General features: G+C 41.3%; 1 protein-coding gene across 1 annotated transcript in view; it reads left to right on the top strand.

Moving 5' to 3' along the window:
* JADE3 (jade family PHD finger 3) overlaps positions 1-15,110 on the top strand; it is a 53,200-nt gene extending 38,090 nt beyond the window's left edge. The window contains exon 11 of the mRNA XM_069970825.1: positions 9,728-15,110. Coding sequence (XP_069826926.1) covers positions 9,728-10,614 — 887 coding nt within the window. The 3' untranslated portion in view covers positions 10,615-15,110. The remainder of the gene's footprint in view (positions 1-9,727) is intronic.
* Positions 15,111-20,002: the final 4,892 nt, after the last annotated feature.

Here is a 20,002-nt window from a genome sequence, read left to right as displayed (position 1 = left end):
TGGCAGCACAGGAGCTTTGTAAATGCGACATGGCCTCCATCCTCCATTCCAGCCTCTAAAAGGCGCTCTGTCCCTCTGGTGGCTTGCCCTGTGCCCATATGGCACATTATGCCCACATGTGGGGTATTTTCGTACTCAGGGGAAACTACCCTACACGTTTTGTGTTCATTTTCTTTTTTAACCCCTTGTGGAAATGGAAAAAATCAAGGCTAGAACAACATTTAGTGTAATTTTTGTAAAATTTTTACTCTAAATCATTAATCTTGTTATGATTTTTTCATTTTCACAAGGGGCTAAAAGATAAAAAAAAAAAACACTAAATGTGTAGCGCAATTTCCCCTGAGTACGGAAATACCCTACATGTGGACATAAACCGCCATGCGGGTGCAGGGTAAGCCTCCGAAGGGAAGGAGCGCCATTTGGTTTTTGAAGGCTGGATTTGGATGGAATAGATTTCAAGGGGCCATGTTGCATTCAAAAGGCCCCTGTGTTGCCAAGACAGTTGAAACCCCCCACAAGTGACCCCATTATGGAAACTACACCCCTCAAGGAATGTAACAAGGGGTGTAGTGAGCATATGGACCCCACTGGTGACGGGCACAAATGTGGAACAATGTGGCGTGAAAATGAAATATTAAATTTTTTACACTATAATGTTGGTTTAGCCTTGAATTTATCATTTTCACAAGGGGTTAAAAGAGGGAAAAAAACAAAATGTGTAGAGCAATTTCCCCCGAGTCCGTAAATACCCCACATGTGGACATAAAGCGCCATGTGGGCGCAGGGCAAGCCTCCGAAGGGAAGGAGCCCCATTTGGATTTTGGAGGTTGGATTTGGCTAGAATGGATGATGAACGCCATGTCGCATTTATAGAGCCCTCGTGCTGCCAAAACACTGGAAACCCCCCCACAAGTGACCCCATTCTGGAAACTGCACCCCTCAGGGAATCTAACAAGGGGTGCAGTGAGGATATGGGCCCCTTGATGACGAGCACATTTGTGCCATAATAGTGAAAAAATTAAAATTTTCCCTTTCACGTCACATTGTTCCACATTTGTGCCGTCACCAGTGGGGTCCATATGCTCACTGCACCCCTTGTTAGATTCCTTAAGAGGTGTAGTTTCCAGAATGGGGTCCCTAGTAGGGGGTTTCCAGTGTCTTGGCAGCACGAGGGCTCTGTAAATGCGACATGGCCCTTGAAATCCTTTCCAGTGAAATTCAGCTTCCAAAAGCCAATTGGCGCTCCTTCCCTTTGGAGGCTCGTCCTGCGCCCCCTTGGCACTCTATCGCCACATGTGGGGTATTTCTGTACTCGGGAGAAACTGCGCTACACATTTTGTGTCTTTTTTTTCCCTCTTATCCCTTTAAGAAAATGAAAAATTGAAGGCTAGAACAACGGTTTAGTGTAAAAAATAAATTTTTCTTTTTTCACGCCATAATGTTCGGAAAATCTGTGAAGCACCTGTGGGGTCCAAATGCTCACCGCACCCCTTGTTACATTCCTTGAGGGGTGTAGTTTTCTAAATGTAGTTTTCTAAATGGTGTCCCTTATGAGTGTTTTTTAGGTTTTGGCACCCCAGAGCCTCTGCTAACCTGAAGTGGTACAGTCAAAAATGACCAAATATAACGGAGGCGTTGAAATTCACTAGGCGCTCCCTTATATCTGAGGCTTGTGGTTGCGTCAAATAGCGCAATAGGGCCACATATGGGGTATTTCTATAAACTGCAGAAACGGGGCAATAATTATTGGGGTGCATTTCTCTGGTAATAGGTTCATAATTATGAAAAATATTGGATTACAATAAAATCTCTGCACAGAAAATTAAAATTTTCTAATTTCTTACACACTTGGCTTTTATTTCTGTGACTCCTCTAAAGGGTTAAAACACTTTCTGGATATGCTTTTGCAGAGTGTGGGGGGTGCAGTTTCTGAAATGGGGTGCTTTGTGGGGCTTTCTAACATACAGGCCCCTCAAATACACTTTAAACCTGAACAGGTCCCTAAAAATATCTGATTTTGAAATTTTACAGAAAATTTGGAAATTTGGTGCTAATGTTTTAAGCTTCCTATTGTCTAAAAAAAAATGAAAGATTGTTTAATTAATGCCGCCAACATAAAGTAGACATGTTGCTAATGCTATTTACTATATAATTTATGTGGTATAACCACTTTCTGTATAAGCAAAAAAAGTTTCAAAGTTGGAAAAATGCATTTTTACACATTATTTGGGTTTTTTTCATAAAGATTCGTTATGAGTATCAACTCCAATTTACCAGAAATGTAAAGTACAATATGTCACGAGAAAACAATCTCAGAATCAGCCGGATAGGTAAAAGCATCCCGAAGTTATTAATGAATAAAGTGACACTGGTCATATTCATAAAATTTGTCTGTCATTAAGGCCATTTCAGGCTCTGTCCTTAAGGGGTTAAACGACCTCAAGGCACATGGTAGTTTATTTATTTATTTTTAAACTGCCACTGCAGTATTAAGCCAAAAATAAGGGTGTTTTTGGAAAAAAAGGGAAATATTAACCCTTTGAGGACCAGGCCCAAAATGACCCAGTGGACCGCGCAAATTTTGATCTTAGTGTTTCCGTTTTCCCCTCCTCCCCTTCTAAGAGCTCCAACACTTTCAGTTTTTTATCTACAAGGCCATGTAAGGGCTTATTTGTTACAGGAATAGTTGTACTGTGTAATGGCGTCATTCATTCTACCATAACATGTATGATGGAATTCCAAATATATTATTTATGAAGATATAAATAGGTGAAATCGTAAAAAAGAATGCAATATGGTAACGTTTGGGGGGTTCCTGTGTCTACGTAATGCACTATATGGTAAAAGCGACATGATACCATTATTCTATAGGTCAGCCCGAACACAACCACATGCAGGTTTACAGAGATTCTCTAATGTTATATATTTTTTTTAAATGAAATCCTTTTTTTTGGCAATTAATTATAAATAAAATGGGCCTATTGTGACGCTTATAACGGTTTTATTTTTTCACCTACAGGGCTGTATGGGGTGTAATTTTTTCCGCCATGATCTCTAGTTTTTATTAATACCATATTTGTGAAGATCGGACGTTTTTGATCACTTTTTATTAATTTTTTTTTATATATAATGTAACATAAAATCGGTAATCCGCGCACTTTTTTCCCTCTTTTCGTGTACGCTGTTTACCGTTCGCAATGACGCTTGTTATATTTTAATAGATCGGACAATTACGCACGCTACGATATATTATATGTTTGTTTATTTATTTTTATATGTTTTATTTATATAATGGGAAAGGGGGGTGATTTAGACTTTTATTGGGGGAGGGGTTTTGGGGTAGTGTGTTAGTGTTTTTAACTTTTTTTTTTTTTTTACACATTTGAAGTCCCTTTGGGGGACTTTTACATACATTAGTTTGATTTCTGAACTGATGAATGCTATGCCATAGGCATAGCATTGATCAGTGTTATCGGCGATCTGCTCATTGAGCCTGCCTGTGCAGGCTCAGTGTAGCAGATCGCCGATCGGACCGCACGGAGGCAGGTGAGAGACCTCCGGCAGTCCGTTTTACCGATCGGGACCCCTGCAGTCACACTGCGGGGGTTCCGATCGGTAAGTGACAGGGGACTCCCCCTGTCACTTACACTTAAACGCCGCGGTCGCGCCGCGATCGCGGCGTTTAAGGAGTTAATGACACGCGGCAGCGCGATCGCTGCAGCGTGTCATTGCCGGTGAGGTCCCGGCTGCTAATTGCAGCCGGCCCCCACCTGCTATGAAGCGCGCTCCGCTCCGGAGCACGCTTCATAGCGGGAGAAACACCCAGGGCGTACAGTTACGCCCTAGGTCGTCTGGGGGACAGACTTCCATGGCGTAACTATACGCCCTGGGTCGTCTAAGGGTTAAGGAAGGACTTATACTTCTTCTTCCTGCTGAATCCATGTCTGGCCTTGGCTTAAAAACTGCAGTGTATGACTGCAGCCTTCCAGTGCTTTCTCATATGTGTTGTAGATTGCAGCATTGACGAGATTTCAACATTGTGAATGAAATTTTTAGAAAATTCCACCTTCTGAGGATAAGGCTAGGGCTTTTTATATTACTACAAGATTTTAACTATTATATGACACTAATTGCATGCATAGTACTGCTTTGGACTTCAGCTGTAGTTTAATTTCAAGTTTGTAGCATGACAATTCTTTTTTTCAGACCCATTGCAAAATTACATACTGTCAACTTTGAAATTTTTAAATATTTTCTAAATTTACATATCCACAAATTATACCCGCAGCCGCAAATCCACGGCAAATAATGGTGCAGATTTACATGTCTGTATAGAAGACTTTCTGTAAAATCTGAAGGTGACCTATTCTCTGTGAAAGCAGACCCTATAGATTTTTTTTTTTTTTTTTAACTTTTTTATATATGTACTGTATACATTATGGAGACTTGTATTTGAGGTGTAGGTTATCATTAAAAAAAAATATTTATGTATTTTTTATTTCAACTGGGAGAAAATACTGCATGTAATCCACAAGTGCCTGTTTTGATTCTCAGAAAAGGGACGCTGGAGAAGACTGTACACAGAGAGAATCTTTTTCTATGGGCTTTTTGTTCTATTTTTTTTGTGAGAAGCATACAGAAACTCAGAGCACCTGGCCCTGCTAGTGAGAGTCAAATGGGTTATTTGCAACACTTGGCACTTGCATAGAGCATATCCTGTGACAGGACAAGATTTGGCTGCTGTGCGAGCTATATGAAGCTAATTGATATTCTTGACACTGTGTGCTCTGGACAATTCTTCTGTTCTTTAGATAGGAAACATTCTAAAATTGTTGCTTTTATCTGTACAGGAATGAGCAGCAAAGGTTGCATTGGGGGCTTACATTACTGCATTTATGCTACAACCTTTTTTTTCTATTTAAAATCAACTCTGTCCTCCAGGAAGTGGATTGCTTGGGCGGCCAGGTGCTCAGGGATTTTCCTAGATGGTCTCATATAAATGAAAGCATTCTTTGTGATGTGGCACATGGTGATTTTCTGTAGTCAGTCTTATTTATATACAGGGTACTAAGTTAATAAAACAAAGCAATTCCCATTAAAGTATGTCTGTCTACCTTTTGATTGTAGATGTAACGACATAATCAAGAAAATAAAATGTATATATTTTAAAAATAGGTTAATAGCTCTGTATTTAACAAATTGTTGGAATTAGGTGCAGCCCATTCTAACAATGCCCCCATGTATAGGTTCTCTCTAGATTCTGTTAATCCAACACCCTCACTCACACCCTTTTAATTTGGAATTTGCAGCTCATAAGCTTAAGTTTACTTAACACTCCTCCTACTCCTCTGAGGGTGAGCGGACATGTTTTAGCTAATGCCCAGTAGTGTTGCACGATGCACCGAAATATCGATACTACTATCGATATTCCGGGCCGAAAAACAGTTCGATACCAGGATTTCCTGGTATCGAAACTTTATGTTAAACTGCGCTATTATGCAGTTTAACATAAAGTATAGCGCAGAGAACACGGCCGGGAGCTATATGAGCGCCGGCCGTGTTCTCTGTGTGCCGCCCCCTGCTCCCACCTGTCATCTCCTCAGCGCGCACCCTCTTCCCCCGTCGGCGCCAAATTCAAATAGCCGGCACATAGCTATTGCTAGTGCCGGCTATGTAACTATATAGATGCCGCTGTCACACTGACAGCGGCATTACCCCCCTCCTGAGCCCGCTCCATATACAGTGGGGGTCGGCTACTGTGTGTAGCAGACCCCCGCTGCTAATGACTGCGGGCAGAGCAGGGTCACGGGCTGGAGAGGGAGAGCGGTGTCCGGGAGAGGAGAAGGCTGGAGCAGGGGTCGGCAGGAGATGCAGCCACTACATCTGCACCGGACTATGAGGTGGTGGGGGCGGCAGGAGTGTGAGGAGGCGGGAGGCCGGGGCCAGCAGGAGGCTCCGGAGCAGACACAATGTGGGGGGTTTACAGTCGGCCTGACTCTGACTGGGAGGGGGAGGGGGGCTGTAACCTGCAGATCACAGACAAATCCAGGTCACCGGTAAGCATGCCCTGACACCAGGAATAGTAAAACTACAGCCCCCATCATCCCCCCTGCTGGCTGGTGTGTTATATGGCTACAACCCCCATCATCCCCCCTGCTGGCTGGTGTGTTATATGGCTACAGCCCCCATCATCCCCCCTGCTGGCTGGTGTGTGTTATATGGCTACAACCCCCATCATCCCCCCTGCTGGCTGGTGTGTTATATGGCTACAGCCCCCATCATCCCCCCTGCTGACTGGTGTGTTATATGGCTACAGCCCCCATCATCCCCCCTGCTGGCTGGTGTGTTATATGGCTACAACCCCCATCATCCCCCCTGCTGGCTGGTGTGTTATATGGCTACAACCCCCATCCCCCTGCTGGCTGGTGTGTTATATGGCTACAACCCCCATCATCCCCCCTGCTGGCTGGTGTGTTATATGGCTACAACCCCCATCATCCCCCCTGCTGGCTGGTGTGTTATATGGCTACAACCCCCATTTCTATTCTTATGTTTGTTTTTTTTGTTGTTTTTTTTTCCTTAAATATAATTTTTTAAGTATCGAATTGGTATCGAGCATTGAAAAAAAAAAGTTGGTATCGGTATCGAACTCAAAATTCTGGTATCGTTACATCACTAATGCCCAGTAAGAGCCTTACTTTATTACCAGTATATGAGACAACGCACTCAGAAGTGATTATACATTCTTCTATTTTGGGGGTATTTGGTAATTTTTACTTAAACCTGTATAGCTCTGAATTGCAGGTTAACCTTTATCAGATTTTTTATTTTCTGGAGGGCCTCCACTTGCCTACACTGTCTGTGTCCCAACAGGAATTACTTGATGCTTCTCTGACAGAGTAACTGCAGGTTGTAGTAGTTGTGTTACACAGTCACAAGGCTGCAGGGTTGATTAGGCTGTGTGCCATAGGTCAGGGATGTGCTGCTTTGTAAATTATTAGAGGAGTCTGTGTCTTTAAACTGTTCTCTCCTGTGGCTGAGATTTGAAAATGAAGTTGAGTTGCAACACTCTATTAGGCTAGGTTCACACTGAGTTTTTGAAATCCCTGTTTTTTCTCCCCCCCCCCCCCCCATCTGTTTAATGCACAAAACGGATGAAATACAGATGAAAAAATGGATGCATTTGTGTGCATGCATTTTGATCTGTTTTTCCATTGACTTCCATGATAAAAAAGGATCAACTTGTGCTTTTTTTTTAGCGTACACAGAAACGTGGTTGACCACATTTTCATGTACACTAATCAAAATGGATGCGCACAAATGCATTTATTTCTTCATCTGTATTTTATCCGTTTTTGCATAAAACGGATGAACAAAAAGAACTGCAAAAACGCAGTGTGAACCTAGCTTTAGGGTACAAACCCACTTGACGTATTTGCTGCGTGAATCAGTCTTAAAAATAAGCAGGCAAAACGCAGGTTGGCTTTATACGATTGTTCTGCATTAAAATACGCAATTGCGTATTTTTGAAGCGTGAAGCTTGTTGTTAGCAAAGCATCAGTTGTTAAAATACGCAATTGTGTATTTTAATGCAGAACAATCGTATAAAGCCAACCTGCGTTTTGCCTGCTTATTTTTAAGACTGATTCACGCAGCAAATACGTCAAGTGGGTTTGTACCCTTATAGAGTGTTGCAACTCAACTTCATTTTTACATCTGAGCCACAGAAAACAATATAACCATTTAGGACAGACTCCTAATAATTTACTGTCTAATAATTTACAAAGCAGTACATCCCTGACCTATTGCATAATTCTGCACCCAGCCTTATCAACCCTGCGGCCTTTTGCCTGTGTAACACAACTACTACACCCTGCAGTTACTCTGTCAGAGAAGCATCAAGTCATTCCTGTTAGGACAAATCTGTGTTTATATCTATTTTTGCAGAGTAGTGTGAACCTAGTCTAAGGGCCCTTGCACACGAAGTAAAAGAGGCTGAATTTACAATTTACAATGGAATTTCTCTTGCGCCTCTCCCCTCCGCTCAAAGAATAAACATGTTAATTTTTTGAGCAGAATGGAGAGGCGCGGACTCGTCAATTCAACCTCTCACTCAGTGTGCAAGGGCCCTAAGTCGTCTTTTTGGAATATGTGGAGGATTTAGTGCTGGGAGTGCAATGGCCCATGTTCTTTAGCTTAGTACTGACTCTTGATCATGATAGAAAAACATTTATACAAGAAAAGAAATGCACTTGGCAAACTTCAAAATATAAGGAGCAAATAGGTGCCCCAGGGTTAACACTTTCTGTTACCCACCAACTGATTTATATTTAGGGCAGCATTACTTCTCAAACATAAAATTTTTTATCTGTCCTGCAATAGTTATGTTTGGACTGCGGAAGAAGGTAATTGCATACATGCGCTATATATAGATATAGATATATAGAGAGAGCGAGATATATATATATATATGATAGATAGATAGATACAGGAAAAAGCAGCACATCCAAATCCTCATGAAGCAGGTGCTGAATGGAATAAGTCCCCTGGCTCGGGGATCCCAAAGTTATGCACAGATTTTCTGCAGCATATGTTATGTTATAGCTTTCACCCTTTCAGTACAAAACACAGGAAGTTTTTGCTGCTGATTTGGCCCACGGTGGAATCTTTGTCACATATGAACTCTTCCTAAATAAATGACATGACTGCAATTCCAAATTTTGAAAACCATCAGGAAATGAGAAAATAGATTTGGAATAGTTATCATTATGCTAAGAGTAAGGCTGGGTTCACACAGCGATTTTTGCTGTCTTTGTAACTGATCCGTTTAATGGGGGAAAAACCTCTGCTTTTCTATTAACTTCCATTATAAACAAAACAAAGGGATCAAACTGCATCTGTTTTTTAGTGTACACAAAAGCATGGTCAATCATGGTACTTAAATGGAAAAACAGATGCACACAAATGCATCCTTTTTTTTTCCATCCATTTTTTTCTATTAAACAGATCTGTTCAACAGTCAACAAAAATGTAGTGTGAACCCAGTCCAACATGTATTTGCTGAATACCCCTTTTAAAGGAAAGGTGAAAGAAATGTTTTACACATTAAAAAGAACCTGTCAGTAGCCATTGAGTTGATAAACCAAGCTCAAAGATGTTCTGCACATGTATGTAACGCATGTGCAGAAAATATATGAGGTTGCCAAGAGAAAAGTACATCATTGCACATGCAGTTGCCTCTGGTTGGAATGGCACTTGCTCAAGATTTCACTGGGGACAGTGGGACAGTTTTGTGGTAGTCAATTGTCAATCACAGGTGAGGGATTTGAGGCAAGGGGTAAAGCAGAGGAAGGCATAGGTTGGGGTTTCTGAGGTAATGAGGAATGTCCTGTGGGCACTTTTTTTTTTTTTGTCACAGAAGCAACCTTTTGAGAACAAAAAATGTCACTAACCTGGAGGGTGAGCCCTATCTGGCCGTCGGCTTAGTTTATCAGCTTTGATAGCTGCTAAAAGGTCCTCTGCAACATGAAGTAAAGCATAAGGACAATAAACTAAGCTTTTTAAGTGTTTCGATGGAGATTATATGTATATATATGTGTGATTGTTTGTTGCTTGTGTAAGTATACTACTACCATCATGTGTGATCAGGTCCTAGTGTTAGTATATATATTTTCCTTCTGCGTTAGATTACGTTCTAATATATTTTACCGTTTTTTTTTGTCTCTAGGACAACCATTATCAAGTGCACTGGAGAATACATTATTCTATCCTCCTCCAAGAATAACTTTGAAGTTAAAAATGCCAAAATCCACACTAGGAGTCTGTAAAAACAGTTCAGTGAAAACTGGAAAACGATCTGGCCTCCTGGATAAGAACAATACTTCACATTATGGCCATGGTGGCGAACTACAGAAATCTTCAGAGATCATCAGTAAACACTACTCCCGCTTTGCATCGGAAAAACGAAGGAATGGATTACTAGAGAGTAGTAATTCCAGGATTGAGATTCAGGAACCAGTGACAAAGCAAACTTCACGATATAGGAGCTCAGGGAAACCGATGTCTTTACAAGCTGTAATCCATGGTCAGTCTTCAAATGGAAGTGGGAAAGTTCAGCATGAACATCTTGGGTCAAGCAAGTCTAATGGAATTTTACGTTCCAGTGCAGAAAAAATCCAAAGGGAGAGCTTAAGCCAAACATCTCATGACCAGGAATCTTTAGTCACAACACGTTTGCCCAGTCCAGGCAACCTTAGAAAGTCTAACATTGAACATTATAGCCGATCATTTAAAGAAACCACAAATAGCTTAGTAAGGACCACAGAAGATTTGCGAAGCTGTGAAAAACCTCAAAAAAGGCAATCTGCAAAAGAGCGTTTGTGGAACAAACAGACTATTGAATGTCCGTCTTCTGGGACTCCATATCAGGACAATGATGGCTATTGTCCTGACCTAGAACTGAGCGACTCAGAAGCTGAAAGTGATGAAAATAAGGACCATATGCGACTAAGGAGAGGCAGCTCAAGTCAAGAAAGTCCAAGCAGAGACTCCAATAGAAACAGTCGTAGCAGAAGCAAAAAGAGTATGATTCCACACAGTTCAGGGCAGAGGTGATAACTCGTGATTTCCTGATTTTAAATTTGTTAATGCTTGTGCATATTGAAATGCCAAAAAGAGAGTCCCTCATCTCTTGAAATCCAGTGGTCAAGGGATATGATTTCCTGCGTTTTCAGTAGAATGGCTAATGTTATAAGGATGGGAATGAGTCATTAGTCTGAAGGCTCAAGCTGCAGTGTTACTTTTTATTAAGTAGAGCCCAGAATAATATGCACAGTTACATTTTTATATTGTTTGTAACACCGAAATGTTCCTAAATAATATACAATACAAACACATTGTTATAATTTATGTGGAAGCAAAGCTCTGTACCATAGTTTTAATATGCTTTTAAATATCTTTGCTAACAAATGAAAGTATTACTTTGTGTAAATACTTTGTTGTCAATAGCAAATGTACAGAAATTGCTTGTTGTGCAATGCATTTGATGTAAATATCCTAATTGTATAACTACCAGATGCCAATGTGTGAATATTGTTTACAAAGAGATTTGGTAGATTTTCATTATTTATCATCATATTTCAGTCACACTGAAAAGATGAGCTCAGCATGGGGCATCTGCATGAAGAATCATCCATGTGATCCACAGGATTTATTCATGGCAGCTTGGAAAAACAGCACTAAATTCACAACCGAACACACTAATTTCTGTCTATTGAGTATGCTTTTACCCCCTAACCCTTCTTCACCCCCACCACCTCAGAACAGGTCTTCCCAAGCAGTTGTAGGCTATGTAACATCATCTTAAGGCTGGCTTTTTTGGACATCCTTTTTGGAATGACTGTCCAAAAAAGTGTCTGTAAAACAACATGTTGTTTGAGCGGTAGTAAGTTGTAGGTCTTCCTTTCATTGAGGTTGACTAAAAAAAAAAAAACCTTATCAGAAGCACCAGCTCTGTAGTGATTAGTAGTGAGCTGAAAAGCTTTGAGAAAAACACAAGTGAAATTATAAGACTATATCATCACAGCAAATTATTTCCCTCAATATTACAGGTTTTAACTTCATTTAAAGTGGACCTGTCAGCATATTTTAATGCCTACTTAAAAGCCATTGTACAATAGGGCTTCTTATCCTGACTCCACGTTTGCCACTATAATTGTAATCCAGGAATATTATGCAAATTATCTACAAAATCCCAACACAGCCCCTTCACTTTAAACTAAGGCCTCTAGGACTACCAGTGTATACCCATAGACTTTAGAATGACAGGGAAAGCCTGTTCTTTCAGCCTGACCCAGCTGTTATAAGTTTAGGGGTCAAACTGTGCCAGACTTTTGCAGCTCAGGGGAACACTGTGTGGCTCCATCACCTAATTTGCATATTTCTAATGCTTATATCTCCGTGCTGGAACATTGGATTGCAATAAGAGTGACATTTGTGGATTCAGGAAAATAAGCCTTTGTTTACATCTGTTGCTGCTTCTAGCTTCTTCCTGTGTGTATTCCATAATGCGCAGGCATCCATCTTACATTGCTGCTAAGACATGGCAGGAAAAAGCACTACAGATCACACTTATGTCTACATGCTGCACACCCATTGTGGACTCTCGCCGTTTAGAAACAGGAAGTGAAGTCGACTGCAGTTTCCCTTAAAGAATCTTTATTACTAAATTAAAGATACAATGGTTTAGGTGGTGCTAGGGAGGTGCTTCTCTCCTGTTACCCTATGAGGTTTCCCAAGTGGTGGTTTAATACCTTTTACATAGAAAGGTGCTGGCTAGAGATGAGTGAACTTCGAGTGCCAGTGGCTGGAGAAGTTGGATGCAGCCCTACATGTTTTCCAGCCAATTTGAGAACCCCTAAAAAAAGGATGGTGTATGTTTAATTATATTGGATGCATGGCTATTGGTTCTTAAAAAATTTAATACACAATTTGTACAAAACTATATAAGTAACATAAACATTGAGAAAACATACTTGACATACTGTACTTGTGGCTTTTCATTAATTAAAAAAATATCTAAATCTACCACTGTAAAGATAACTGTGGACATGCATAAATCTTACTGAAAATTCTACATAGCCCCCCCCCCCCCTCAAATATTTATAGCATTAACATTTCTTTATTAAGCTGGGTAGGACAAATTATTATTATTTTTGGTGTAATGTCTTATATTCTGACATGTACAGTTTTATGTGTGATGATCTGCATTTTAGGATGGCACCTTCTTGAAGGGAAAGGCAGACATGACAATGCAATCATGAAATACAACATGAGATGATAAAAGAACCCTCTGCAGCCATTACCATCAATGGAGCGCTGCAGTATATTACCATAAAGCCCTAGTTATTCATCTACTTGTCCCATTTTACTACGATAACAAGTCATAAGGTTACGACACAGCCTCAATACAACTAAATGTCTCAGTACATGATCTCTGATATCCATGTTTCAAAACTTAGGGGAAATGTGCCTGTTTCCCCAGGTTTTATTAAGTTTGATAAACTACTTTTAGTGAGATAATTTTGCATGGTTCCCACTGTTTTATGTGTGACACAAGTGCAGAAGGGAATGAGGAGGAGGGTTTTACATAAACCTTTGTGTACCAGAGTAAATTGCAGAAATGTGCTGATTAAATATTTCATTTTAAAAATATGGTACTGTATGGTGGTTGGGATATATCTTCTTCAACATCAGCTGCCAATATAAAGTCATAACACTTTTCTCTAGTGCCATTGGATGGTTACCACTGGTCTCAAAAATGCTATGGAAAGAAGCCCTACAAATAGCCATACGACGTTGTGCCTAATGTTAGTGAACCGTGTTGTGACTGTGACAGTGCGACTGCGATGCAACAGTGGCAAAAAAATCCACCCTTGATGGATTTTTGGTCACACGTCCCATTCAACTTTGCTACCATAGGTCTCAATGCAACTGGCAAGTCACTGCGACTTCTCTGCTACTTGGCAATTAAAAAAATGAGATGAGACTTGCTGTCATGTTGACCCAGCCTTAAAGAGATCATCATTGTGAGTCATCAGGACAGTCTCAGGCAGCTTCTCTGTGCTTCTTTAGCCTTGAAGATTTTGGAGAAGGAAGAAGCCACCGGGCCCTCCCTGAGGACCAGGGAACATAAAAGTCGTGACATGTTCACAAGAACAGTGTAAGGCATATATGCTGCTGCCTATTTCCATCTCTATGGGGCTGATAGAGATGGTTAAGCAGAGCACTTAATACCTGCGTTGAATGGAGCTGCAGCATACACACCCCACCACCATTTCATATAAGCAGAGGACACAAGAACCCTATAATACAAAAAAAATTCTTTGTTCTCTCCTCCCAGCCCTTCCTTCACTATAATTGTAATTTTGTTTTATATATTTTCCATTAAAAAAGTGAGAGGAGTTGCATATCATGTCACTCCTGCAACTATTCAGAACACTCATCTGTCATCTCATCATCTGTTTTTTTGTGACTATATTGCCTTGATGCATGTGCCACTAGTTCTTTGAGAAAAAGTTTTTAAGATTTCATATGGATTTTTTTTAAATCAAGTCTGTGCATATCCGACGTGTACAAAGTGATCCAAAACCCTCTGCAAGTTAAAGGGAATAAATATTTGAAAGCTAAATTAAAATACCTGTGCCAAATGAATTTGCCCACTAGTGAAAGTCGTTTACTGTGTATTAAAACACTTGACAAAATTTTCATTTCTCCAAACTCCCTTTTATTAAATGTCTAACTTGATATTTGGGAGCTCTGCTGACAATCCGTGGAAAGTGGGAGTGCAGGAATTATCTGTTGAAATTAATGGAGACTACAGAACCTCAAAAACTCAATCGTGCCATAATTCCGGTGTGTTTTGAGTGCATTGGCCAGTTCACTGATCCATAGGGGTACTAGCAACTTGGTTTCTACTGATCTGAAATGTGTCACTTGAGGTTGTGAATATGGCTCTGCTGAATATGTTGGTGCTATGTAAGCAATGGAAAAATAAATGTCTTATTGATTAGACAATATATAACGATATAGAAGTCCATACTTGATGGGAAACGTATCAAAAGTGTGTAGTATAAAGTTTCTTTTTGCTCTAAGCAGCCAATCAGACCTCTGCTTTCATTTCTTAAACTGCTATGGAGAAAAAAAAGGTAAGCTCTGGTTGGTTAGTCTGTGCATTTTTCTTTTAGACATAATTTATCTGATCATGTTTGTTCATAGATGATGGTACAAACAAAAATTTAGATCTTCCAACAGTATTACACTGGTGCTAAGCTTTGCTGTCTATTGAAAATTAAATTGTGAATTTAAATTGTGGGCTACAAAGATGGGGATGTACTACAGCTTATATGTAATGGAGCATAGCTAATATAGTTTACTCATCTTCAGATTTGTTTGCCTCCTGTACATTTGTACATCAAAAAAAGTTCTTTTATTGCTGTTTTTTTCTTCTTATTGCAAACGTATATAAATATGTATATATTAAATTTTCAAAAATGGACTGAGCCTATTTTGATGTCCCTGATGTTTTACAAGTACTTTTTCATTAAATTATGTATTTGCCAACCTGATACATAGTCTGTTATTTTTAATGTGAATAATTTGATGTAAATGTTTAAGTGTACATTTTATACATGAGCTATGTGAAACCGACCTAAAAGGTTCCTCCTGTCCCAGGTTGTAACAGGTATTACAGTCCTGCTTCATTCACTTCACAGTAGAGATGGTCCGAACCTGCCGAGGTTCGGGTTCGTATGAACCCGAACCCTCGGCAGCAGATTCCCGCTGTCTGCCCACTCTGTGGAGCGGGCGGATACAGCGGGAGTAACGCCTGGAAAACTGGGATACAGCCTATGGCTATGGCTGTATCCCAGTTTTCCAGGCGGTCCTCCCACTGGATCCGCCCGCTCCACGGAGCCGGCAGACAGCGGGAATCATTACCGAGGGTTCGGGTTCGTACGAACCCAAACTGAACTACTTCACAGTCCTCCATTCACTTCAAACTGATATACTGCTGCCCTTATATAAAACATAATAAACATCTTATTATTACCTCTATACACTCCATAAGTCCTCCGCTGACCTCTCCTGCTGCCACCGAAACAAACTCCTCTGTACTGTGACAGCGCACTCTGGCAATCACTGACTGAGACGGGACAGTGCTGTAGACTTGCAGCTTGACCATTACCCAGTGCGAACTCTGGGTATGTTCCCACTGGGAACTGCATGGAGCAGATATCCTGTGCAGTTTCTGTTACATATTTGCATGCAGAAATTTTGCAGCATATCTGCTTTATTTGATATATATATGTATGAATTTTCATATCCCTTGGCCTTACCATTCTTGTGATTTCTCAAAGGGGTTGGACACTAGTAAAATTGTTCGGTGTACAGTATTAAGTGCACTTACTGTATATACTGACAGCAGCTCCCTTTGTACCTCATAGAACTAAAATCATATGCCCCCCCCCCCAAGGCGGTGCTGTCCTGTCCTGCTCTGTGGTGAGTCTTTCCATAAGATGGACAACATGGAGGAGCATGTGACTATGCTATGGCCTCCAGTGTCCTCCACTGAGCCTGTATATGCATAAGGAGGACACTGGGGGTAGGGCATGGTCACATGCTCCTCTATGTCGGCCATCTTATGGACAGACTCACCACAGAGCAGGGCAACCTGGAGGAGGGGAGTCTGATTTTAGCTCTATGGGGTACACAGGGAGCTGTTGACAGTAAGTACTGTGAGTACACTTATACTACACACAAAAAGTGGCCAACCCCTTTAAACTACAGAATGATTTGGGTTTGGGGTGAGGGTAAACAATAAATTTACTACTGAAACACTACAGATGCAAACGTACTATTGATTGTGTTTGCAGGTGTCCAACAGCATCCAAACATAGTGTCAATGGTTATTTAAGTACCTGCCCTAATGAATAAACTCCACTAAGCATTGATACTATGTTAGGATGCTGTTGGACTTTTTGTTTATTTATATGCCATCCGGGATTGGTGGCCCAACAGCGTGCATCCCCCTCACTTGTGGCACATTGGATTATTTAGTGCTGTTGGGACCCCTTTATGTTTGATGCCTTGTGCAGCTGACGTCACAGCACAGAATGGCGGCGCAGGAGTGCAGCCATGCCATGACGTCAGACTTCCGGCGGCCGAGCTCCATTTTAAGTAAGCTTGCCCAGAGTACCCCTTTAAGGAAAAAACATCAAATTACAAAGAACTTTATGCAGTGTTCCAAGCCCTTCAAAATCTTTCTTCTCTGATACCATTAAAGGATGAATTGATCTACTCCAACAACACCACAGCATTTGCATACATAAACACTTTTTTAGCTAACAACTGGTCCCTAAAGGAAGTATTCTTGTTAACCCCTTAACGACGCATGACTGGTATACCCGTCATGCGGCCGTTAAGGGCGATCAGAGAGGGCTTCCGGCGTGAGCCATCTGCAGCCCGCGGTCACCGGTTGCTATGTGCAGCCAGGGACCGCGTGCATTAGCCGCCGCGGCCGGCTAATTATTCAAATGCAGCTGTCAAAGCTGACAGCTGCATTTGAATAGCAGCTGTGTCCCCTGTCCCTGGTGTCGCATATACGCAATCAAGGTACCGAAAGAAAGAACAGATCATGGTAATAGAGCGATTTTAGGGAACGTTTTTTTTCTGTCGAAGGTTTTATTTTTTTAAAAGCCATCAAATAATATAAAAGTTATGCATGTTACATATCGTTTTAATTGTACCGACTTGAGGAACATAAATAACATGTCAGTTTTTCCATATGACTAACGGTGTAAAAACTAAGTCCCCCCCAAAAGAAAAAGAATTGCGTTTTTGTTTCAATTTCACCGCGCATATCTTTTTTTGGAGGGTTCGCAGCATATTTTATGCAAAAATTAAGTCTGCCATTGCAAAGTAGAAATAGTGACACAAAAAATAAAGGCTCATGTGGGTTTCTAGGTGATAAAATGCAAGTACTAAGGCCTTTAAAATGAAAATTGGCTCCATCCTTAAGGGGTCAATGGTAAAAAGGTTTGGTTTACCAACAGTTGACTTATTTGCCACCAGGGAGAACGAAAAACTATTTCCCTCAATCTCAAAGACTCTCCTTGAGAAGTGGATGGTTTCTCACAGGACTGGGGAGAAGAGAAGGGATATCCCTTTCCTCCGTTCAGCCTCAGAGTCCTAAAGAAGACAATGGAAGATAAGGCAACATGGCCATATTGGCCAAAGAGTCTATGGTTTACCTATCTCAGGAGACTTTTAATCAATCAGCCATGGATTCTCCCAGAGAGGGCGGATTTTCTGTCGCAAGGCCCAATTGTTCATCCAGCATCTCCCCACTTGCACTTAACTTTATGGATGCTGAAAGGCTGATCCTAAGAGATAGGGGCTTTCAGATTAAAGGGTTTTCCGGAGAAAAGCTTTTTCACAGTATTTGAAACACATTACAAAGTTATATAATTTTGTAATATGCTTTAATCGCCTATCTGTCCCCCTTCCCTATCTTTTCCCCCTCAATCCCCCACCAGGAAGTGAAGTAAACTCATTCTTACCTAATGACTGTTGACCCCAGGCTGTTCTGTGGAAGCCATTTTGTGACAATGACATCATCAAGAGGGAGGCGGGTCTAGGCCCTGTTAAGCCAGCCTCCCTTTGTCAGATGACACAAGTTGCTCAGCTTTGATTGGCTGAGCAAGATGTAAGCCATCTAACAGTTTTACAGAGTCAGTTAGACATCACAAAAGACAAAGTGCATCATGGGAAAGCCCAAACCAGGAAGTAAAGAAAAAATAAAGACATCAACTGGAGCTTCAAGGACCTGCAAACAGCGGGAAATTCAAACAGAGACAGACTCCGGAGGGACGGTAAATGTAAAAACTATGTTTATTATTGATTGATGTTCCCCCCCCCCTCCCCCCAGGGCCGTATTTACCTTTAGGCACCCGTGGTCCGGTGCCTAGGGCAGCACCTTGCAGGGGGGCAGCACCAGAGAGCAGGGGGACAGAAAAAACAAATTTTTTTGTTTTTATTTTTTTAGTTTCCCTCCTCCCGTTCAGACTTGCCAGTAAATCTAGTGTCTTCCAGGGGGGTGGGGGGTATGGCGGTATTGGTCAGGTCTGGTATCGCCAATAGGTGCGTGAAGATGGGGTGTCTTCAGGTTTAGTGCCTAGGGCAGCAGCAGCTGTTAATACAGCCCTGCCCCCCCCCCCCCCCGTGCAATACGATCGCAGAGGGGAGATCCCTTCTCCTTACCGAGCCGGGACTCCCCGGCTCGGCAATCTGTAAAACTGATTTCACATAGATTTAATCTATGATAAATGCCCATCTAATCTCCTGTATCCAAAATGGCGCCCGGGATACTGGAACGTCACTGCGCATGCGCCGGTCACACACGAGTTGACGTGATGACGTGCTCGGATGACGCTGACGCAGTGACGTTCTAAGTCCAGCGTTTGCTGTTTACGAACACTCCATGTTACGGGAACATGTGGTAAAGTATTTAATTGTTTTTAACTGTAGTTACATATTTGCAGTGTGGGTGATTTGATATCAGTCGGGATAGGGAATGTCTGATATTTTATGTGAAATATATATCACCGGCCACTATGCACCATTAATGAGATATGTACCAATGATATGTACCACGTTATGATTACAATAGTCTACTTTGCTGTAATCTCTTATGAATTGATACACTGTAAAGTTAATTGATATGGAATTGTTGTGAAGCACATTTAAGAGTGATTTGGACACTGTGTTAGTCACACTTGAGAAAGGCTGATAACCAGCCGAAACGTTGCGGGAGTAGGATGTGAATAACGAAATCAGGTTTGCTGTGAGCAGTGCTGTCTCCTTTTGGATTTGTTTGAATCTATGCCCGGACGGAAGGGTCCTGTCTGGTGAGGCGAGCACTCGAACTAAAACTCTACATACTCCAACCGGTGCTGTTCCTTTGGACTGTTGTAATCTGTACAACTGGTCTACTGTGGACCAGAGTAATACAGCAATGACCTGATTGATACACTAGACAGGTAGACAGGCTCCATTATGAGCTGGATGGAGGTCACTGCTATTGGGGGAGTGTGACCCACTCTTGTGTGCTTCTCCCAGCGATATTTAGAGATCAATTGTGGTCTAAACTCTTAGACCCCAAACTATCAAAACTTTTAACATGTCTGACATAACAGTTTTTCCAAATGACAGGGATACTTTTAAGGCTCTGGTTATAGATTTGTGCTGGGCTAGTAAGAATGCAGAATTCCTATGTATTAAGAAAGTGCTGAAGAGGCCTAAGATTTGTGCTTGATTAGGCAGGAATATTTTGTTAATCATACTAAGCTACAGTCTTGGGCACAATTCAAAGGTGCTTCAACCACTGGAGTTAATTATTAACAGGCTTGATATATAAATGACTGGAATTAGTACAGCCTATTGCAAT

Source organism: Dendropsophus ebraccatus, chromosome 5 (assembly GCF_027789765.1).
Source record: "Dendropsophus ebraccatus isolate aDenEbr1 chromosome 5, aDenEbr1.pat, whole genome shotgun sequence".
Classification (NCBI taxonomy): Eukaryota; Metazoa; Chordata; class Amphibia; order Anura; family Hylidae; genus Dendropsophus; species Dendropsophus ebraccatus.
The sequence above is the reverse complement of the archived record's forward strand: the minus strand, read 5'-3'. Positions and strand labels throughout refer to the sequence as shown.